This window comes from Rhipicephalus sanguineus, chromosome 1, assembly GCF_013339695.2.
Source record: "Rhipicephalus sanguineus isolate Rsan-2018 chromosome 1, BIME_Rsan_1.4, whole genome shotgun sequence".
In the NCBI taxonomy this organism is placed as follows: Eukaryota; Metazoa; Arthropoda; class Arachnida; order Ixodida; family Ixodidae; genus Rhipicephalus; species Rhipicephalus sanguineus.
Window position 1 is genome coordinate 229,138,637 of NC_051176.1, and position 21,837 is coordinate 229,160,473.

The 21,837-nt window shown below is 41.8% G+C and overlaps 1 protein-coding gene across 3 annotated transcripts in view; it reads right to left on the bottom strand.

Annotated features, from left to right (window-relative positions):
• Positions 1–454: 454 nt before the first annotated feature.
• The window catches only part of LOC119373779 (trafficking protein particle complex subunit 8), an 82,176-nt gene continuing 60,793 nt past the window's right edge, over positions 455–21,837 (bottom strand). The window contains exons 21-27 of one of the 3 annotated variants that reach the window (XM_037643838.2): positions 20,266–20,334; positions 20,125–20,177; positions 16,785–16,949; positions 13,774–13,875; positions 10,228–10,352; positions 9,112–9,192; positions 455–2,435 (exon numbers count right to left, since the gene is read on the bottom strand). In XM_037643838.2, coding sequence (XP_037499766.1) covers positions 2,168–2,435; positions 9,112–9,192; positions 10,228–10,352; positions 13,774–13,875; positions 16,785–16,949; positions 20,125–20,177; positions 20,266–20,334 — 863 coding nt within the window. In that variant the 3' untranslated portion in view covers positions 455–2,167. Of the gene's footprint in view, positions 2,436–9,111; positions 9,193–10,227; positions 10,353–13,773; positions 13,876–16,784; positions 16,950–20,124; positions 20,178–20,264; positions 20,335–21,837 lie in introns of all 3 variants that reach the window. The other 2 variants (XM_049420010.1, XM_049420013.1) reach the window with 2 other exon arrangements.

The window sequence follows — 21,837 nt, forward strand, 5'->3', positions numbered from 1 at the left end:
TTTATTTAAAAGCTGTAGACAAAGTGCCACCTTGAATATTGTAGTTACTGCTTAGTTACTGCTGTATTCCAACCTGCAGTTACAATAAATTTCTAAGGCTCTAGTTGCTGCTGTACACGAGTTTGCCTCAGTTGAAATAATTGTTTTTTTTTTTATCGGTTAAATGTAGTCGTAATATTGCTTTGTTAAAACTTGTGAATATTTGTTTCAAGTAAAATGTGGTGGAATTCTTCGGCTGTTTCGAAGATGGTTACATTACCATTCTGGGGCTGCTTTGAAAATGGTTGCCTTGCTATTCGAAAGCTTTTCGAGTGGTATTCGATTCGGTTCTAAAGTTCACTATTTGCACACCCCTACCCACAGTCCTTTAGTGCTGAACCAACTAGCCAAGCCAGCCTGTTCTCATAAATTTCAGAAGGTTCACACAGTACAAGGTCTCATGCAAGAACCACCATCAAACAGCACATTAAACTTTATTCATGCGAAACAGACCTCCATTGGACATTGCTGGTAAGGGCCAGGCCTTCACATTCACTTTTCAAAAACACAGTGAAATGTGAATGCATTTTTTTATGTGGCTGGCAGGCATACAATGTTTCACATGCACATACACTCATCCTCATTGCAAACAATTCACTAGCTTTCATTAGGCTACTGTTTGAGAAAAACATGTGAGCTTTACACTAGACAGCAAAATTGTTTAACAAGATGCACTTGAAATTTTCTACAAGTGATAAAGAATAACAGAATTTCTTTAGGTATCTGAGTAGCAATTCTGCCCACTGCTTTCTTGCAAGATTTTAGAAATTGCTGGAATATAAAAATACACTAAAGATATTCAATTTAATGTATATTAAAACTTATGAACCCAAAGTAAAACTTTACAGCCATGCAGAATAACGCATAACGTCTGTGAAGTTTTCAAGTAGCACATTTTAAAGGAAGCTAAAGGAGCAAATCTGAAGCAGCTTATGTAACATTTTAAGTATGAGAATTCTGTAATTTTATGGCACACGAGGATGTGATTTCTTTCAGAAGAAGAAGCGGCACATATGCTTCCCCTATTTGTTGAGTGGCAGTAATATACTCCATAGTATTGTGAACTAAATGTACATGACTACTACAATAATTTTGACTGAAGGCATCATTGCATACTTAAATTCTGCCATAGCATAACGTTCTGAAGTTTTATACTGGCTATCAGGCTCAGCTTGATGTTCAATATAGACATCTGCCGTGTGCACAAAGCATTCTATGGACTCCTGCAAAAGCAGGTTTATCTAAAACGTCCTTCGAATCATTGAATCACCCACCTAGCTGCAAGCATATCGTGTAAACAGTGCCTTTCAAGCTCTGCGATTCATATATTGCATGTGGAAATAGAAATGCAGCAACACTTTTACTCTTGGCTGCAGACAGTTTCCAATACTGAAAAGAAAATGTGGGACTACACAAATGTTAACATACATAAGCAGTCATTACGCACTATCATCTTCAATAAAATATCTTTAATAGGCCCACTTCACTATGCAGTGTAACTCCAGATGCACAAGATATCAAAGCTCATGTTGGCATGTTAATGCAGGTGTGTTTCATGTTTGTTTTGTTTTATAATAAGTGCATGAAAATGCCTCAAGCATTTCAAACCAGGAGTGTATGCCAAGCATACCAATAAGTCACATAGTGCCCCCTACCTGGGAAAGGTGGCTTTGCAGATATATTCTGCGCATGTTGTGCATAAGCCTGCACTCTGGGCAGCATGAACTTTGCCTAGTTTCCAGCTCACAATATGACTCAGGGTATACTGAGTCCAGTTTACCAGCTAACTGCTCTTAAGGTTGAAAACCCCCAACAAAGCATTGGCACCTGGCACACCAATGCACTTCCCTAAAAAAGCAGTTTTAGTATACACATTCTACCGCAGCCAGTCTGAAATCAAAAGAAAAAAACTTGAACCTGAGTAATACAGCAGTTTTTCAATGGCACTGCAGCAGCTCATTTCAAGCTTTCAGCGAATTGACTGTTTCAGGGCCGTGGTGTGTCTTCATAATGTGAACATTACTCAATATGGACAGTGTCCATAAGCACTTTTTCAGTACTTCAACTGAAGTGACATCTAGGTCTTCCGCCAGCAGAGTGAAACGGCCCATGGCATAAAAACTAAAGCCTAGAGAGTTTGTGGCTGTTGTACCACCATGAGACTAGGACACAGCAGTTCATGTGAAAGACGTCCATCATCTGTGAGCACGCTCACATGCAGGGCAGCCATGTTGTATGTGCCAGCCTTTGAAAAAGTGGCTGACAGAGCTACCGCAGCCGTTGTATGAGACTTGATTGGTAAATGACGCCTCACGGCTGTTGTCCAGCTAAAACCACCAACATCAGTTGCCACCATGTCTGGAGTCGTCGTAGGGCTTGTTGCAGCCGCTGGTGCCCTGTAACCAGCACATAAAAATAAATAAGGAAAAAGAGCGCACTTTCCAAAGTATGATGCATTTTCTTTCTCAATTTTCTGTTGTTGCGTCTTATACAAAGGTGCAACTTGTATATGTATATTTTTTCCAATTTCCTTCTCCGATATGAGTTTATGCCAGCACTGACTGTAGAACTTATATCGCTAAAACAAGTTTTTAAAAATAGTAAGGTGATTGTGGTATAGAATAATCTATACAACATCAACATGGTGCCACCATTTGCATGTCTTGGAGATTTCAGCACGAGTTGTGAACTTGAAACAGCAAATGCAACTGAAAAAATAAAAGAAGAAGACCAGATCGTAGCCACAACGTTTTCTACTTTTAACCAAGTTTTGAACAATTAAATTTGATACATGTGGATATAATGTTTTTTTGAGCCCTTAAAATTGTTTTCAGTGCCATTATTAAGCGGAAAAAATGGCTTCCGAGATCTGCACGTGTTGCACACAAGGATCGCCACACTTGACTGGCTGGGCCCAATCCAAGTCGAGCGTTCTCTGTCACTTGCCTAGCGTGTTTCTGTGCATGCAACCACCATATCCACATTGTCCTTTGCATTCATTACTATGGAACATCGGCAACTGTAGAAAAGCTACACCACAAAGTCCAACTAGACAGCAGTTGAGAATGCACTTGGAAACCGGAACAGTGCCGCTGGACAAAACTGCAGTGTCAATAAAAAAATGGTGCGCGAGTGACAGACATCAAAAAAAGAAAAGCTACGACCAATGAGAATTATGAAGAAAGCTGACTGAGGACTTTCAGAAACCCGAAGGGCCGAGCTAAAAGCCCATCCACATATGTGGGTCTAGCAACAATGTGAGCAAGGCAAGGGACTGCCTACAGTGCAGTTGCACCTGCAAATGTGCAATGTGGGCTCCAGTTGTTGGTTTTGCCGGTGGACAATCTTAGTGCTCCAGATTTGTGAGGGACAACTGTTTTACCACCAGAGTGTGCATGACGTGTGTTAGAAGCTGCAGGAAGGCTTTCGAGAAAAGCTGGATATACTTAAGGCATTCATGGCAAAACAAAATTGGTGAAAATGACATCTATGAATGTCACATCATCAATATAGATGACGTTCCATTGACATATGGCATGCCAAAGTGAAAAAAACTACTGCACAAAATGGTGACAAGTCAGTGCTGCTGTGATGAACATGGCATGACAAATCTCACTTTACAAATTTTCTTGCATGTTGCACAGTTGGGACAAAACTGTCACCAATGCTTATACATATTTAAGTGCAAAATGATGCCGAAGGACACCTTTTCCTCGGTTGTTAATCGTACAGACAAATGAGAAGGGACTGATGGATGTAAAAATGATGGCTATTTATCCAAGCAGATGTTTTGTGAATGACCAATTGGCTTCTTCCACATGAGAAAAGGCTTGCTCATCATGGACGGTACGTGAGTGCATATTACTGATGAAATGTTTAAAAAAGTGAAAGTCATCAACTATACGCCTGTAGCAATTCCAGGTGGAATGGCGAAGAATTGTACAGTTTTTAGATATCACTGTCAACCAAAATTTTAATGCGATAGCGTTAGCTTGTTTCGCAGAAATTCCGGTGTCGGTGTTGGCGTCGTTGGTTGTGAGCAAAAAATCGTTGGTTGTGAGCAAAAATTGTCCATGAGCGAAAATTCAAGACAGATGCAAATAAATAAATAAAAAATCTTTGGTGGGAGTCGGAATTGAACCCAGGCCCTCTGCGTGGCAAGCAGGTGCACAGTCACTCCAGTGCTTAAAACTGTTTGAAGTTATTTGAATTTATGTGAAAATTTATTGTGCCTACATTTAAGATTTTGGAGGCCTAAAACGGTGTTTTGCCTACCTATTTTTGGTGCCTATAATGCACTTTTTTAGTGCCTTAAAATCCGGCCTCTAGCCATAACGTGCATCTCTTAAGCTGACACGTTAGCAGGTACTAATCGATCCAGAATGAATAAGTACAGTTCATCTAATGATGAATGCATGCATATGTAATTACAATTAATACTGTCAACTGAGTGCAAAAGGTGCATCTTATGGTACTAAAATGTGACATATATAAACTTTTCAGTCAAAACATTCGTGGGGAGAGGGGGGGGGGTGTCTTCTACAAAGGTGCGATTTGTATAACCCAGAAAACACGGTATGTCCTAACAAGCAAGCACTAAACAAAGCCCATGTGACATATGTAACATTACTGACAGCATTAAAAAGGGCCCCACAACACCCTTCTCAGTTACCATAAAATGACTTCACAATCTTTTTTTTCTCTTTTAATTTAAGTTAAATTGAACGTAGGAGTTGTTGCCATTTTCTGGCAATGGCCCTTTTCACTTCATTATTAGTAAAAAAAAAATTTTAACATAAGCTCTAGAATTCGGAGAGTCAAAGTTAAGAAGCTCTTGTTCTAACAGAGCCAGTGAGTGAGTGGGGCACACAAGTATGATGCACAATTGTGATGTAGTTCAGTCAGTACTCATCGCAAATGCCAGTGTCTTCAAAGAAGCGTTAAAGGGCTTATTGGACTATGTTGCCTCAGAAATCTCCTGCCACAAAAATCATTCAAATTTATCAACTATAAGTGGAGTTATCGCAAGAGGCAAGAACTTTTTCTTTCCTTTCATCGCCATGAGTGCGTTGAAACCCACACAGGAGGGGATGGCAACTGAGCAATGCACCGCCCAAAAGTTATGTTGCTGTGCATTATGGTCTTAAATATTTTCTCTCCTTTTTCCTCTTTGAGTGTGTTGGTCAATACTTCTGGTTCAGCTGAGTGGGGCACCGGCATGCGGCGGTGCCCTATGGTTGTCGCAGTACCCACACGACATGTCACGCCGCATCCAGACATTGACTGATGTGCCATTTGTGGAATCGGCCAATGCCTGTCGGGCCTGCTTGCTGTCTGGTTGATGACATTACAAAGAAGCAAGAGATTTTAGGCCATTTTTGAGACTGAATTCTAAAACCCCTGCTGCGTACAGAGCAATAACATTTCACATGTTTGCAGCAGCCTTAGCTGCAGATCGGCACTGCTTCTTGACTAGGTTAGAAAAGTGTTCCAGCTCCCTTTTACGCTCATTCTTGGTGTATACTACAATTTCAGCAAAATTTATTGAAAGTAGAACAGTTATTCCACCACTATACTAGCATACTACATTTAACAAATTACAAGCAATTTAACTTGTAAACAATGTAATGACTTGGGCAAGCTGATGTAAAAGTTCAATGTAGTGTTTTATTTGAACTCGTTGTGCCTACATTATAGAGTGTGAACATCAGGGTTGAGACCCAATACCTACACTTTTACTCCTCTTGCTAAGAAAGAGGTGCCTAAAGAGTGAAGACATTAACTGATATTACTTCAGCAGTTGATAGAATAACTTGCGCTGCAAAACTGAGCCACAGTGCAGAACACTATAGTGAGGGACTTCACATTAACTTCAACCACCTGGGACTCTTCAATGTGTACTGAACTGATACCCAACACACGTGTCTGACTACATGACTGCAACAGATGATCATGAACTCAAAGTTAAAGAAACAATATGTAAGACTAACGTGCTTCGCGAGTTTACCAAGTGATACTGTCAATATATAACTTCAAATGCTATGCTTGTACAGTCACCCCATGATGTAATAGTACAGTAAACCCTCGTTATAACGAAGTCAACGGGACGGCAAAAAAATTCGATATAAGCGGTAATTCGATATACGCAACTGCCCCATAAAAGCTCAGCAAGTACAGCTAAATTAGCCATGACAACTTCGCAGAAGTGGTATTCATTGAAACAAACCTTTATTCACGCACAAAAAAAGTCAGTCAGCTGGCTTTGTCGGGTGCTTCGGCTGGGCGCGAGGCGTGCCCGCTCCAGTTAGTTCAGGCAAATTATGAGGTTGCGGTCGCCGCCCGCGCACTCTACTCTATTTCGCAACAGACGGAGGATCTCCTGCGTTTGTGCCACTGTTGGTATTTCGCGAGGCTGTTCGTCTAGCGGCTCTTCTTTCTCATCAGGGCCTCCAAGCAAGTCGACTATTTCGGCATCCATAGCTGGGGCAACGACGGGTACATCTGCATCGGCCATCGCAAATGATTCAAAGTTGCCTTCCAGATCTCCGCCAACGATGCTGTTCACAGCTTCGTAGAGATCGTCGCAGTCCTCGCAGTCGTCATTAGTGTCTTCTGCATGCGACCGGGAAAATCCGGCATGTGCAAAGCAGTTTGCAATCTTTGCAGGTGCCAGTTCTTTCCATGAATGGCATAGTAAATGCACTGCTCCAAGTAAGTCGATGCTGTATCCCTTGTTGGCATCGTACGCAACGAGCATCCGTTGTAAAAGACTCTTCCGGTATAACTTTCGTGTTGTCTCAATTAATGCCTTGGTCCATGGGCTGCAATATCGTGGTCGTATTCGCTGGTAGAAATTCCAAAGTGATCGCTTGCAGATTTTCAATCTTGCCATGGCTAGGGCAATTGTCGATCGAGCAGGCGCACATACTCTTCGAAAACGGCTGCGGTCATCCAAGCTCGTCTGTTGCTTCTGTATATGCAATCTTTGGGTATCGTTGCGTTGCGGAAGCACCGGGGCTTTGCCGCCTTCCCTAGTATCAGCAAAGGAAGCTTGTCCTCCCCTGTCGCGTTAGCACCGAACAGCACTGTAACGTGTTCTTTGCTTTGTTTGCATCCTGATGAGGTTCCGTCCGGTGTAGTGTACATGCGCTTTGGCAATATTTTGTAAAAGAATGCCGCCTCGTCCAAGTTGTGAATGTCTTTGTCTTCATACTGCTGAAGTAGGGCGCTCAGCCGATGCTTGCGCCATCCGTCCACGACGTTGCGGTCCACGGCTGGACTCCCACCAACGATCGATTTTGAAGACACGCCGTGCCGTCTCTTGAAATGTTCAAGCCAGCCGTTGCTGCACTTAAAATCTTGCTTGCCCATTTGGGCGGCTAGGGCTTCGGCTTTTGCAGTCAATGCAGGCCCATTTACAGGAAGGTTTGCACTTCTAGCGTTTTTCAGCCATTCGAGAAGCGCTCTTTCCACTTCAGGATACATAGAATCACGGTTGCGCTTTCGTTTGGCTGAGAAACTCTTCTCGAAGCAGTCCAGTACGGCATCCTTATTCTTCAGAACAGTTGATAATGTTGACGGCGGTATTCCGAATTGTCTTGCGATTTCAGACTTCTGCTGGCCTCCTTTTTCCACCTCACGTATCAGCTGAACTTTCTGCTCCAATGTCAGACACTTCCGTGCGGGCACCGGCGGTGTCATTTTCACTTGTCACTAAAAGCACACACGATGCATACACACAACGCCACGGGTTCACACAGACCTCGCACAACACACGTGCACGAGTGCATTCCAAACACGGATGGAAAAAACCCAGGGAGCATGCCAAAGCATCGGCTCTGTACTGGTCACGTGGAGCAGCCAGCATGTTTACAAAGAGCGAGTGCCTCCGGCGGTCGCCTCCGTACCGGAGTAGGGCGCGGAGGAGGAGGGTAAGATCCGCGCCGCGGAGACTCTCACGCGGCGAAGAATCGGCGCCGCGGTGACTCTCACGCCGTCTGCACTGGCGCGCTTTAGCCCGGCAACGCTAGTGCGAACATTGCTCGTTCAGCGCAGAAAAGGCCGCTTGGCGCGGGTCGTGGATGAAAAAAGCGCGCAAGCACTTTGGCGGCCTGGGTGGTCGCTCGCCCGCTCTTAGCGCCGCCGTGAATACGCATCCGCAACTTGTTACTTCGCATTAAGCAGAGCAAGCTATCGACATGCTTCGAGTAATCCGGTCTCAAATACACGCATTTGGGCCGGGACTACGTGACACTTCGATAAAAGCGATAATTCGAATAAAGCGACTTCGTTGTAACGAGGGTTTACTGTATAAACATAATCCAGTTGTGATGTTTTATTCTGTTACCAGTGTTAGGTTTTTTTTTAATGTGATTCCCCCTCCCCCTCTCACCCACTGTAATTCTTATTGAAGGCACCGTGGATACTTTCATATAAGCTCATGTCATGTACTTTTGCATAAAGGTGTGGAACGTTGGATGCCGATTATAACGCAAGCAACGTTAAATGGCAAGTAACAGCCTGAGCCCAATCAGGATTGAACAGATTAAACCATTCCCATCTCCTTAGTAAAAGCATTACTGAAGGTGACTGACCACTCAACCTACTACACTCAACTACCAACAATGGGGCCCTTGCAGAATGTGAAATTTAGTCAAATGATTCAAAAGGCTGAATTAACAAACAGTGAGAAGATAGACAGTGTTATCAAACATTTTTCAAGATAAAGGCAGAGATTCAGAAGAATTTCCTTGTTGAGCTCAACAGACAGTGCTGTGTAATTGTCACATTACATCATGCTGAAAAGACTAAGCAGGCTGCTGAATATTCGGGAATGACACAAGACTAAACAAGCAGAAAATGGATGGCTTTAAGGACAAAAGAAGCCTTTTACAGGATTTATGTTTTCAGGCTTTCAGCTATCAGTAACTTTAGTGTGCATCAGAGGGCACTGGAGGAGGTTGAATTAACCAAACTCAAATTAGTGAGTGTTGCCAGTAGACAGTTAACTTAAACAGAGAACTCATCACTGAGAAGAAGTTACAGTCATAAATGCTGAAAAGTTACACATACCTGTTGCCTGGCTCCACTGTGACTGTGACTGGCCTAAAGCTAGGATTATGCACTAGAAGACTCACTGGTATCACCAATAGTCTGAAACAGAAAAAAAGTACACTTAGTTGCACTTGTGTATTGAACAAATGCATACGAAAATATATTTAGGTCACACCTTTAGCACGCAAAAAAATGATGTAAACAAGTGAAACACTCACTCCTGGGTATTTTTTCTTTCTTTCTTTCTTTTTTTGTTGAAAAAGCATAATACAAAGGTCAGATGTTTAGAATGCAGCCAAAAAGTATTTTAGATATGGACGTATGGTGAAGCAATTCTTCTCCCGATGCTTTATTGGGCTTTGTTTCATCTTTTATACAGAAAGAATGCTGCTGCTACAGATTTCGTGTTTAGAACAGGCAATAATAATTGTTAGAGTTTTACATCCCAAAACCACGATAGAATTATGAGAGACGCCATAGTGCAGGGCTCCGGAAATTTCGACCACCTTAATTAACATGCACCTAAATCTAAGCACACGGGCCTCTAGCATTTTGCCTCCATTGAAATGCAGTTGCAGCGGCCAGGATTCAATCCTGCAACCTTTGGGTCAGCAGTCGAGCACCATAACCCCTAGACCACCACAGTAGGTTTTCAGAACAGGCCAAGTTGCAGCTTATGCAACATGTATAACAAGATGTGCATTTACACACACACACGCATTAACAAAATTATATTTCAAACACTAACAGAAGCAGTTTTTCCTGCAGTATTTTTAGACTATTATCAAACTTCCCCAGCAAGCATCTGTTCAAAAAAAAGTTTCTAACCCACATCTCACACTGTCAACAGGCTGGCACTGATGCTTGCTCACTGCTTGCAGCACAACTGTGGGAATTGTATGTTCACAAACAAAACCAGTTTGAAATTTAGCAGGATGTCATTGCCTGTTTCCCTACAGCATTGTTACTTAAAACAATTATTTAGTGTGTACCCCTGAATATGTATTTTGATGAGGAGCATTTGGCCACACAACATCCCTAGAAATGCACATACGTATGCTGCTCCCAACAGACACTAACAGAAGTACCAAAACAGCTCCTCTCCAACCATTCCACTTTTGAAGGAAAACTTACCTGTTGGTTACAAAGTCATGTTTGACTTGAACAGGGTGTACTAGAGCACAGCGCACATACTGAAATGTCGGTGCCACCAGACTAACAGAAGGGTAGACTGGAATCGCTGGCTTCAAGTCTGCAGGCTATAAAAACAATAAAAGATGCCTATAAGCAAAATCATGAACCCAGAAAATGTGCATTTCCCAGTTTTTAAACTTCGATAAGTAGGTTTAAATGACACATTCTAATTAACTGTAAATTAAGCGTGTAAATATATTAAAAACATCTCATAGAAATTTAATAGTCTTCGCTATTTGATTCATGATCACTTTAAGCATACACTGTCTGAAGTTGCTTGACATTAATTTCTGTTCAAATAACATAATACATATTGGAGCAAAAATACACAACAGGGCACTGTTCCAAATTGTTCTGCAGCTGTGCAGATACACCGGTTCTAGAGCTAATGCACAGAGCAGATAACATTCACTCAATATTTTCCAGTCTCATTCTACAAGAATTCAATTTTAGCCAACCTACATATGAATTTGTCAGCACAGAGCAGATAACATTCACTCAATATTTTCCAGTCTCATTCTAGAAGAATTCAATTTTAGCCAACCTACATATGAATTTGTCTGGAGTGAGTCCAAAACATATTTGGCCAGTGTAAACATGTTTCTATCCTTTTGCAATAACGTGTAGTGCCACATGATAATATATTTCTCTTCTTCAAGGAACATAATGCATCTGGTGGCATGTTGTTTCCTTGATTCATTACTGTGCAACAGATAACTCAAAGCAGTTCCATCACTTACAAGCTCCTCAGTTTACTGAATGTCTATTTGCAAATGGCATAATTTTTAAAACTTTCAAAGGCCCATTTCAAGCAAATATATTACATGGAAACATGACTTTGTTTAGCAATGAGGAAATATTGAATATTAGATTTCATACTTTGAGGTCATTTTTCCTAAATATTTGTAGAATTAAAAAATTTTACCACTCAAACACCTCACTTTAAAAGGTACCTATATAATACTAGTGAAAATTAGCGAGAGATCGTGATTGAGAGTGCTCCATTTTTATTTAGTAGCAACCATATTAAGAGAACAGACAGTGAAGGTGAGAAAGCATAGAGAAATTTACCATTCCTTTAAGTAACTGTGGAATAATGTATAAGGCTAGAATTTCTGATAAGTTGATGCTATTAATAAAAGATATGTGACACAACACTAAAAGGAAACAACACTGCCACAAGCAGAAACCAAACCCACATACCCACACACACTTCTCAACCAACTAAGCTGCAGCAACAGCCATGTGTCAGTTCCCTTTGTGAATTGCTGGTATTTATATACCAGAAACTAGTCCTGGCAGCATCAGTCACTGTAACCCATGGCTGTGGTGCCAAATTCTGAATGGGATACCAAGAGCAGGAAACTAAAAACCCAGACTCAACTCTTGCTAAACAAAGAGCCATCGGGATAAGGCAAACTGTGCTTTCTTTCATAAGATACTTCCAGTAAATTTAGCCCTTTTAATCATCTTCACATTTCAATAATAAAGAACGGTTTAATTTCCAGTATGCTTTCCTTTGTTGTATGCTGGCTTTACATGGTTGTTAGTAAAACTAAGAACACTTTTAATGTAACATGGAACCAATTCTCTATCTGTGCGGAAAACCAGCGAAGCTAAACGGCGAAAAATAACTGTACACTGAAGACAGAGATGATTGAAGCCATCAATACAACTCAAGTGCTGACTAGGTAGTATTCATGAAACAACACCAAGTTGCCCAGTTTTCTCTCCTCTTCAGTGGAGGCAAAGAAAAAAAAAGAAAATTATTGTTTTATTCAGAACGCACATGAATTGAGACAACAATGGCAAAGATCAAATAGCTGCTTCAGCAATGATGATGTTTTCAAAGTAGTGCTCGCATTGCATTGTTATACAACCATGGCTTCCTCAGAGCAATAGGAACATACAAGATTTGGCTTTGAAAGGAGAGAAAAATAAATGTAGAAAGCGCTCTGGCATTCTGCTGCTACATGACATGTTGTGATACCATGCTTTTGGTACACTGAAATGTCATGACTTGTCCTCAGAGCTGAACACCCTGTGCACAAGGTAAAAAGTGTCCTGAACTACTTTTTCAAGTAATCATTGTATGACCACAGTATCAGAGTTTATTGCCTCACGAATTAATTGCAACAAACATTTTTCGAAACTGTCAAGAACGAGAGGGGTCAGAGGGATTTGTCACACCCTTTGAGCGCTTTCTCTCTCTTTTTGTCTTGATGAGTGTACACAGGGGGGGATGACAAAGGGGCAAGAATCTACATCAGCACGCGCCATGAAATGCGTTTGCCTACTCACTGTGTTATTTCGGTGAGCACTAATGATGACACTGGGTAACTTTAGCACACTATAGAGCACGGCGCCGGCATGTGGCGGCACACTGTGGCAAGAAGTGCATCTGATCCAAACGCTGCTCTTGATTTATGTCAGCTATCGGCCAATAGCAGCAATCTGCTAAATGACGAAATCTGGCAGCCACCAGCAACTTCGAAGAGCGTGAGAACGGTCCTCTGTATGAAGACAGGGCACTTGAGAAAGTGGAAACTTCACGCTCCTTTCGTTCGATTTGCTTCGCACGACCACAAAATTTGGCTGAGCTGCTTATAGGAGTGTTTGCCGTTTGTAGAATATGTTTTTTCACCAAGCCTGAGGGGTGGTTCAGGGCCCCTTTAAAAGGCCGAACTCATACTTAAGAACTGAACTTTAAGTGGCTATGGCAGGTATAGGTGACTCTAATAGACCCGTTGGTGTGAGCTCACCAGGACAATGACACAAGGCAGCAGGAGCAACAGGTGGTGAAAAAGCTGTGTTATAAAAACAACTAATTTGTCTCATAAATGAGATAGCACATTTCTTCAAAGCCTGTGGGATTAACGAGGCTTTACCTTCCTCTATTGTGCCAAGCTTGGAGCAAGGAAATAAATGGTGCCAATATTAGTTGGTTTGCTTGGATTGTGCCATTATTTTTGCCTCCTCTCGTTGCCATCATATCGCAAACCCTACTGCACTCCTGGGTGTCGTGTGATGAGTGTGCTATGCGACTACTGGTGTACAACCAAATGCCTTTGGGAATGTCTGATGCCGTGGAATAAAGCACATATTTGAGGGCAAGATGGCAAATGCAAATTATTCAACTTTTCAAGTTAATGAAGCTAAAATTAATAGCTTTTACATATTTTCGTAACAAAGAATTACAACATTTCAACACTCCTGCCCATTAAAAAGCTTGATTAATACACATTCTCATTGTTTTAACAATATGCTGCATGAATTGCATGGATCTAGCAAGGCTAGGTTTTAGCTGTCATCAAGGCGACTCTGCAAGGCTCTCTCTTGATAGACGTGCAACTTAGAAACCCACACAACATATAAAGAGGCCGTTTTTGGTGAAAGATAAATGCACTTTAAAGATGGGCTTGTGTAAATGACGCACAACAGGCTACTGTCAGGCAATAGTCAAGCAAAGATGTAAACTAGGACAACCTTGTGGCCCGGTAAGGAAGAGTATACTGTATGGAATTCCCGGAGCACAACATGATGCTGGCCTTTGACCACACGTACTGATCCATCTTGTTCCACTGCTGCCTGAAAAGATCAGATAGTGCACTTTATTTTAAAAAGACTGAATAACAAAAAGTTTTACAGCATTTATTCAAGCAGCTTTACACAAATAATGTCTTGCTCACCTGCGAATCATTATAATTGTTTTTGGTCCTCATCAAAGACCAGTGGCACAAACAACAAAGTGGCACAAACGGCACATTTGGACCACCACTGCCAACCACAGTGATAACGGCAGCATGACTACATCCGAGCCAATAAAAGGCAAAGGGAATAGAACATTAAATGGAGTATTATATAGTCTCTTAGCTGCGCATTTGCAACAGATTACCACAGCCACAGTTAGATGGCACAGCAGGTGCTGCACGTATATCTTCACACTGCAAGCCGAAAGCTTCTTTGACCAAGGCACAGTGTGTAGGCTTGTGCGAATAGTAAATTTTCGATTCGCAGCGAATTCAAAGCGAATAGTGATTTGGTCGAATAATTTCAAATCAAATTCGAATAGTATATATCACATATTATAAAAAATAATGTGCATATTTGTCACGACCCAACTAACCTGCACAATATTTTTTTTAAATTGAAACAGGGCATGTGAAAATGTCATTCTTATTGGTTCAAAGTGAAGTGGAAGCAACTTTTAATAGTAGCAGGATTTGACTTTCGGTAGAATGCAAGTGATAACCTGTAAAACATGTTACATTTGAAAATTTACTTTACTTAGAGCATATAAGCCGGTATAACGAGCTTTTACACTTAAAAAATGATGAGTTGATGTGAGGGCAATTTGTTCATTTAACCTTGAAGTGGGGCTTTGCAGCAGTTCGGATTTCCCCTGGATAGGTGTGTTCACAGCATAGCACCCCTCCACTGCAGTGAAACCACCTTTACCAAGGGGGGGGGGGTTACATGCGGTTTATATATGTCTATTCGTTCATTTCGAATACTTCTAATTTAGAACAATTTAAATTTGTTTCGAAGCGAATTCGAATACTGTAATATTTCTTCGAATATTCGAACTGCTCGAATATTCGCACAAGCCTAAGTGTGCTATGTGCACCAGAACAAAAGGAGTGTGCAGGAGCCAGCGGCATTGGCAGAGTGCACTGCGAGGCTAAAGTGCTAGAGCACATGCGTAACCGCCAACACGGCAACATAAAGTATCAGAACTGCTACACCAGAAGTGCTGGCAAATATTGCTGTTTATTTTACTCATAGAGAATGCTGACACAGCAGGGCGCGACAGAGTGAAACAGGACTTCCGTGCTCAATCTCTTAAACGACCCCTGACAGCAAAAGTTTTGTCTGTGACTTTTTTACTGTAAATTGTAGCTTTGTGCCTGGTAATCCGGGATTTGAACTGTAAATGCTCTAATGCATCGTATAATTAATGCTAGCATTGTTAATTGAGAACAAATTTGCGTCAGTTCAAAATGCCCGCCTAAATACCATAAGAAACTGGCACCCCACAGCGGGGGAGTGCCTAAGATTACGAGCACGCAAGCTTTGGTGTCGCTGAAAGCGCAGTTTTCAAATCGGGGCCCCGTGCGCGTTAAAGAATGAAACAATGCGGGTGCTTCGATATTGTTAAGTACATGCCCCCGGCCCCTCTCCCCCCTACTCAAAAAAAAAAAAAAAAAAAGCGTTCCTGGACGAAGCAGTCAGAACTACGTTGAGAGCTGCCCGACAACAGAGCGAGAGGGGTGACGAACAATAGTCCTCACCGGGTGCCAGTCGGGGTATTGTGCGTGCCCCGCAAATATTCGCTGACGTCGACAATACTCGTTTTACTCATGAAACGTCACACAGGGCCTCTGTCTCCGTCATACTAGTGGCGATGTCCCAAGGTGCTGAAAACTCAGAGGAGCACTCACGCTTACTTAAAAACCAAATTAAAATATCCTAAAGACAACGTTCGTCACTCACAATCGGTCAGAAGTGCCCACGCATGCAGGACTATCAAACAACACAAGCATCTCGAGTTTCCAAATTTGGTGTCAGGGGTCCTTTAAAGAGGTCCTGAACCACTTTCCCAAATAATCATCGAATGACCTCAGTATCAGAGTTTACTGCCTCACAAATCGATTGCCGCAAAAATTTTTCTAATCTGTCAAGAATGAGCCGAGTTATAGGGATTCATCGCACGATTTAAGTGCATTCTCTCTTCTTTCAAGCTAATGAGCACACTAGAAGCTATACAAGGGAGGATGACAAAGGGGCAAGAGGCTATGTCAGCGGGCATCATGAACTTGAGCGCGTGTCACGAAATGCATTCGCTCAATCCCGGTGTGATTCCGGTGAGTGCTGGTGTTGCTACTGTGTAATTATAGGACACTATAGAGCACGGCGCCAGCATGTGGTGGCACCCTATGGCAAGAAGCGCAACTTATCCAAACACCACTCTTGATTTATGTGAGCTATCGACCAATAGCAGCAATCTGCTGTAATGACGCAATAGAACCGACGCCAGCAACTTCGAAGAGAGTGAGTACAGGACTTCGTATGAAGAGAGGGCACTTGAAAAATGGCAACTTCATACTCCACCTGCATACTCAAGTGCCGCATATAACTACCAAATTTGGCTGAGCTGTTCACAGCAGTGTTTGCTGTTCGCCAAATGGGTTTTTTCACAACCCCGAAGGGTGCTTCTGGACCCCTTTAAGTTATACTGACTACAAATATGTATCTAATGGAATGCTGTGGGCCTGAACTGGGCAAAAAGCAGCAGAGGGCCAGTTACTCCCATCCCCATTGGCAAGGCAATGAGTTTCAACCCTTAAAGATCGCATGTTTCTACCCAAACTCTAAAGGTTGCACGTCTCTACAAGAGAAGGCGTAAAGACCTCCCTAGATGCATTAGTGACAACATTTTTCCAGATACTTCTAAAATTAAGCCTGCGAAATATGTTGTGGGAAACTGTGGTGCTTACCTTCCAGATGACAGCAAGTGTGATTTCAAGAGGCTGCAAGGCGGGGGTTTCATCGGGCACAACAGAGACTGCCCCTGGGTGGCCCATGGTCTCAGATCCAGGCAATGGCAGCTCCTGGCCCCACCAGCTGCAGAACTCAAGGCATGGACTGCGCCCACTCTCCAACTGTGCATGACAGCGTGCACAACAGTGTGACTCAATAAAACATGAGGAACTGGTACAAGCAAAAGTAAACTTTTGCTCCTATTTAAAAGCAACGACATACAGCAACTCACCTTGATGATCAACGAAACAATGGAAAAACTTAGTATATGGAGCACTGCAAACTGTTTGTTAATAAATTCCAAAAAAACAAAAGCTGTGCTATTCCATGCGCATCAAAGCCCGCTTATTTTAGAACCAATGATAAAGTTCGACAACGGTAACATTGAAATAGTGGATACTGTAAAAACGCTAGGAATACTTTTCAATAAAAACATGAGCTGGGATCCCCATGTTAGCTCAGTTATGTCTCGCCTAAATAGGTGTGTAGGTGTTCTAGCGAAAATTCGCTCATACCTTCCCGTATCCGTAAAAATTTTAATCTATAACACAATCTTCTTATCGCACCAATTGTTTTCTGGTTTGGGGAAATACCACATCCTCTAACATTAGCAAACTGCATGTGCTACAAAAGAAGGCGTTGCGTCATATCGCTAATGCTGATTACAATGCACACACTGCTGAACTCTTTCGCCAGTTTAACATTGTTCCCGTGCCCCAACTTTACGAGTTATTTTTATGTATGCGCTACAAAAAATCTGTGTATAACTGCGAGCATGCATTTCCTAGCATATCATCGCTGAAAACGAATACCTCTGTATATGCATTTCGCACCAAAGAGTATTGGTTCGTTCCATTTTGTCGTACTAAGCATGCACAGCAAATGTTACGTCATGCACTTGCACTTCTGTTGAACAAACTGATTCTCCAAGATATTCATGTGGAACAGTGCAGCATACGCAATATACGAGAGTCTTTCATTCCATGATGTGAGTGCTTTGTTCTTCAAGTGGTGTTAGTGTTTCTGTGTATTTGTAATTATTATCAAGCTGTTCGCATTATATTATATAACATTAGAGGTTGACCTGCAATGTGAAACGGTTAAAATTTCTTGTTAGTGTATATTGTAGCCCTTTTTGTGTGCCGTGTATATGGGGGCTCGGGCGCTTCTCAAGTGAATTGATTTTCACTTTTTGCCCAAGCATTCCCGCATTATGATGATGCAAATAAATTTCAACTTCAACTTCAACTTCAACTTTTTCTGCAGCTGAAAGTATCACTTTTCATTTTATAACAACAAGAAAGGATAAACGTTTGTAGCGAAAAAGCAAAAAACAAAACAGATGCTGATCAAAAGCAGGAGTTATTTTAAAATTTATTTTATTTTAAAATGACACAAGAGCTTTGTTCACAGTGAACCACACAGTGACCATATGGCTTCTCAAGGGGTACCACCAACCCGTCAGCATTCCGACAAAGGCTCCCACGTTGGGCTGAAATGTTGTTTTAAAATACATTTTCCCTTTGGTATGCAACTGTTTTGTTTTTTACACAAAGAACAGATTTGCTATACAGGGTGTCTTTTTCTTTAGACAATACAGATTTCTTTTTTTATAATGTCCTGTGACAGTCGTGCTCCTGTCGTCTTCACACACAAACTCTACATCGAGGTGGAAATATTTTGGCGCAGCTTCATTAATTAGCTTTCAATTACTAACTCGAGGGCAGTTTACATGAGAATGTCGCACGGCTTCCCAATTTATTGCACACTCACTTTTTAAAAATCGCAAAAGTTGCACATAAATAGGGACATTCATCATCAAATTTTAATGGCCATATTGAAACAGACTGCACCCGGCGCACAGGAAATGCAACCACTATGTTACGTCAGAACGAAATCACCCATGACAAGGAAGTGATGAAATTTTAATCAAGATACACCGAATCAGAATATGGTCAGGAAAATCAGCAAGTTGTCTGAATTATGCAACAGACCGCATATTTTTTTGCGTGAAATGTGACTACACACGAGAATTTTCATAGCTTGCAGGGGGCAGCCATTTTTGCTAGGGGGCTGCTGGTCAGGTGGAAGTGACAACCACGATGGCATCTGACCTGTTCTTATCGCATGCTGGCCACCATTGTTCACTTGCCATCGGCTGTGACGTAACTAAACTGGCAGCCCCTACGCTGCCTGCGCCGACAGGTGATAATTGGGATCAAGATTGCGCATACTTGTTCTAAACGTGAGTGCGAGAGCAAAAATAACCTGGTCTATAAACAGGCACAATAAACTCCTTTGCCCGTAAGGAAGACATGCTGCAGTCGCTGCCACTGAGAAAGAAAAGGTGCATATCGCTATTTTTTTTTGTGCAAAACGCAACAGAAACAGATAAGCGCCAAACATCACACATAAACGTAAGGCAATCCGCTGGTGCATGTAAGATTATTTGCTGCTTTCCGTGACAAGATAACACCGCGACGCACTTTCATGGAAGAATGGCATATGTAGATGGATTCATTTGATTTTATCTTTAAGAGGTCAAATGCCAGCTTTGTGTTATGCAATGCATGGAAGCACACAAATCTGGCACCAAGGTATTTTATGTTAGGCTTATCCTGGGAATTAATTCAAAATCATGTCCTAGTGTGGTGCAACAACTTTTGATGATTGTGGTAAATGCAGTGTCACGGTTCCCTTCACGTGGTCATCCCAAGATCATGAAAGTACTGGCTATATGCAGTAGTGCACATGGCAGATTTTAATGGGCAAAAAGCACCCTGTGTGTTGATCCAGTACAATCACTACTTGTTACATTAAAAATAATGGGCCTTGTAATTACAGACACCTCGCCATACCACTAACACTGAATCACGAGCTCATAATGTGGTGGTGGTGCTTTGATTTTCCAAATCTATCATTGCTTTAAGATATTTATAAAACTTTATTAAAATATCAAGTTATATTTCATATAAGCTAGTGGCAAAAGAGTCTGGACACATTTTCCCCATATCAGGGACATGCATGCATCAGGAGACAACCTGGCAAAGTCGTTAGTGTAGGCTTAAGCCACCATACCATTTGAGACTGCAGAGGAGTGGTTCAAAAAATGCGGGGTATATCAAATATAATGTACTGCAAAGAGGGCAACATATCAAGGTCCACAGAGAGTGACAAACAGCTGTGATTGACAAATGAGTGGCATCATTAAATTGATGTATGAGTGCAGCTACAGGCTTTTACATCAGCTAATACTGTTCTTACAACACATACAGCTAGTCAAATGGCTTTACATACTTGCACTCGTGTCAAAGGAAGCTGTGAGACCACTGTTGTGTTGTCCTGGCTTACTGAAAAAGAAAAAGAAAATGTTATATGCAGTGTGTATAAAATAAGTAATCATAATGGCAGCAAAAAGAGGAGTGCAGTGACACTTACATTTAGAACTAAAAGGTGTGACCCGCAGGATCAGGTTTTTTGTTTCTTGGGGCTTCACCACTGTGGTACCTAAAAGATGAAATTAAAAAAGTTAAAGAATTAATAAAACGAATCTTGAAAAGCATCAGCTTTGTATGAAACAACAGGTAAAGGCAAAATAACAAATAACAATAACCGCTATCTTTGTACTGTAAGTGTTTTTGGCTGCTGGACACAGCAGAAGCATGCGTATTTGGGCTGGTTGGTTCATACTTGCAAGGGAAACAGTGCGACAAAGAAGACATAAGAATAGAGAGGACAAATAGGAACACCCAAAAAATAATTAAAACTTAATGGTTTGACTGCTATGTTCTTCACCGTCACAACCATGTGGTACAAGGGCCCAAGCTGTTTTGTGTGCTAGGTTACGCACGTTAGTTTTCTGCAGTTGCTTCCACTGATACTCCTGCACAAGCTAGATGACTTACAGTGCAGAGGTGTCATATTCTGGATGTCATATTCATCTGCCACATGCCTCAGGCGGTAGACATGCCTTGGGAAAAAAAATAAATAAAACTTGGCAGATTCCACTCCCTGTGGAAATCAGTGCAAGCGAAGCTTTGATGAGAGTACAAGGCAAAATGGCACATCATGATAGGAAGCACGCAGTAGTTTTCAGTGATGAATGCACTCCTTCAATAGCAAGTTTCTTTCAAGGAACACAGTTGTGTCACCTCATGCACAAAATTTAACGAAATAAAATGCCTTTTAGGGCAAGGGCATAGTACTTATTAAGCTCACAAACATATCTGCCATTATTAGTAGAGCTGTGCGAATAGCAAAATTTTGGGTGCGAAGCGAATTCGAATATTGAAGTATGAGTGCGAATCGAATCGAATATTTTTCTGATATTTCTCGAATACTTCTTGAATATTTTTCAAATGCTTCAAAGCGAAATTACAGTTAGAAAAGATTCCTAAGCATATTCTTATGAGATAGCAACATGAAAGTGTTTCTTTTCGCTCGGTTGATGAAGCACTGGCGGGGTGGTGTTTCATAGTTGTCTTATGAAGAATGAGGCAATGTAGAGGCCGAATTCTATTTATGTACATGATTTGGTGCAACCAATGTGTTGCCAGCAACACTTTACACGTGATAGGCAAAGATGCCATTTCCTTAGCCTCTCCTCCTCTTTCAACTTCTGTGGAAGCCCAACTGATGTGGCGGACAAGGGTGTGCTCCCTTCAAGTCCAGAGTTCCAAATCTGCCTCGTAGACGTCGATATATAGGAACATCTGAAATTTTGGATGCTAAAAAGCTTCAGTGTCCGATTTTTCGGACTTCCTGCCCAAATTTCAGGTCCAAAACAGCATTAATTGAGACCGCACCTCTGCCACATCTTCATCTCCATGTTGGAACCAGCGTTTTCTTGAGTTAAACATTTGCGACCGAAGCGGAGCTTCAGAGGCAGCTTTGCCGCAATACCGGAGTGAGATGAGGTGAAGCATATCGAAAATCTAGGGACAACTTCCAATCGGACGTTGACTGTCTCTTGGCCAAGTTCGACCGTAACGAAGCTTTAAATGCAGCTTT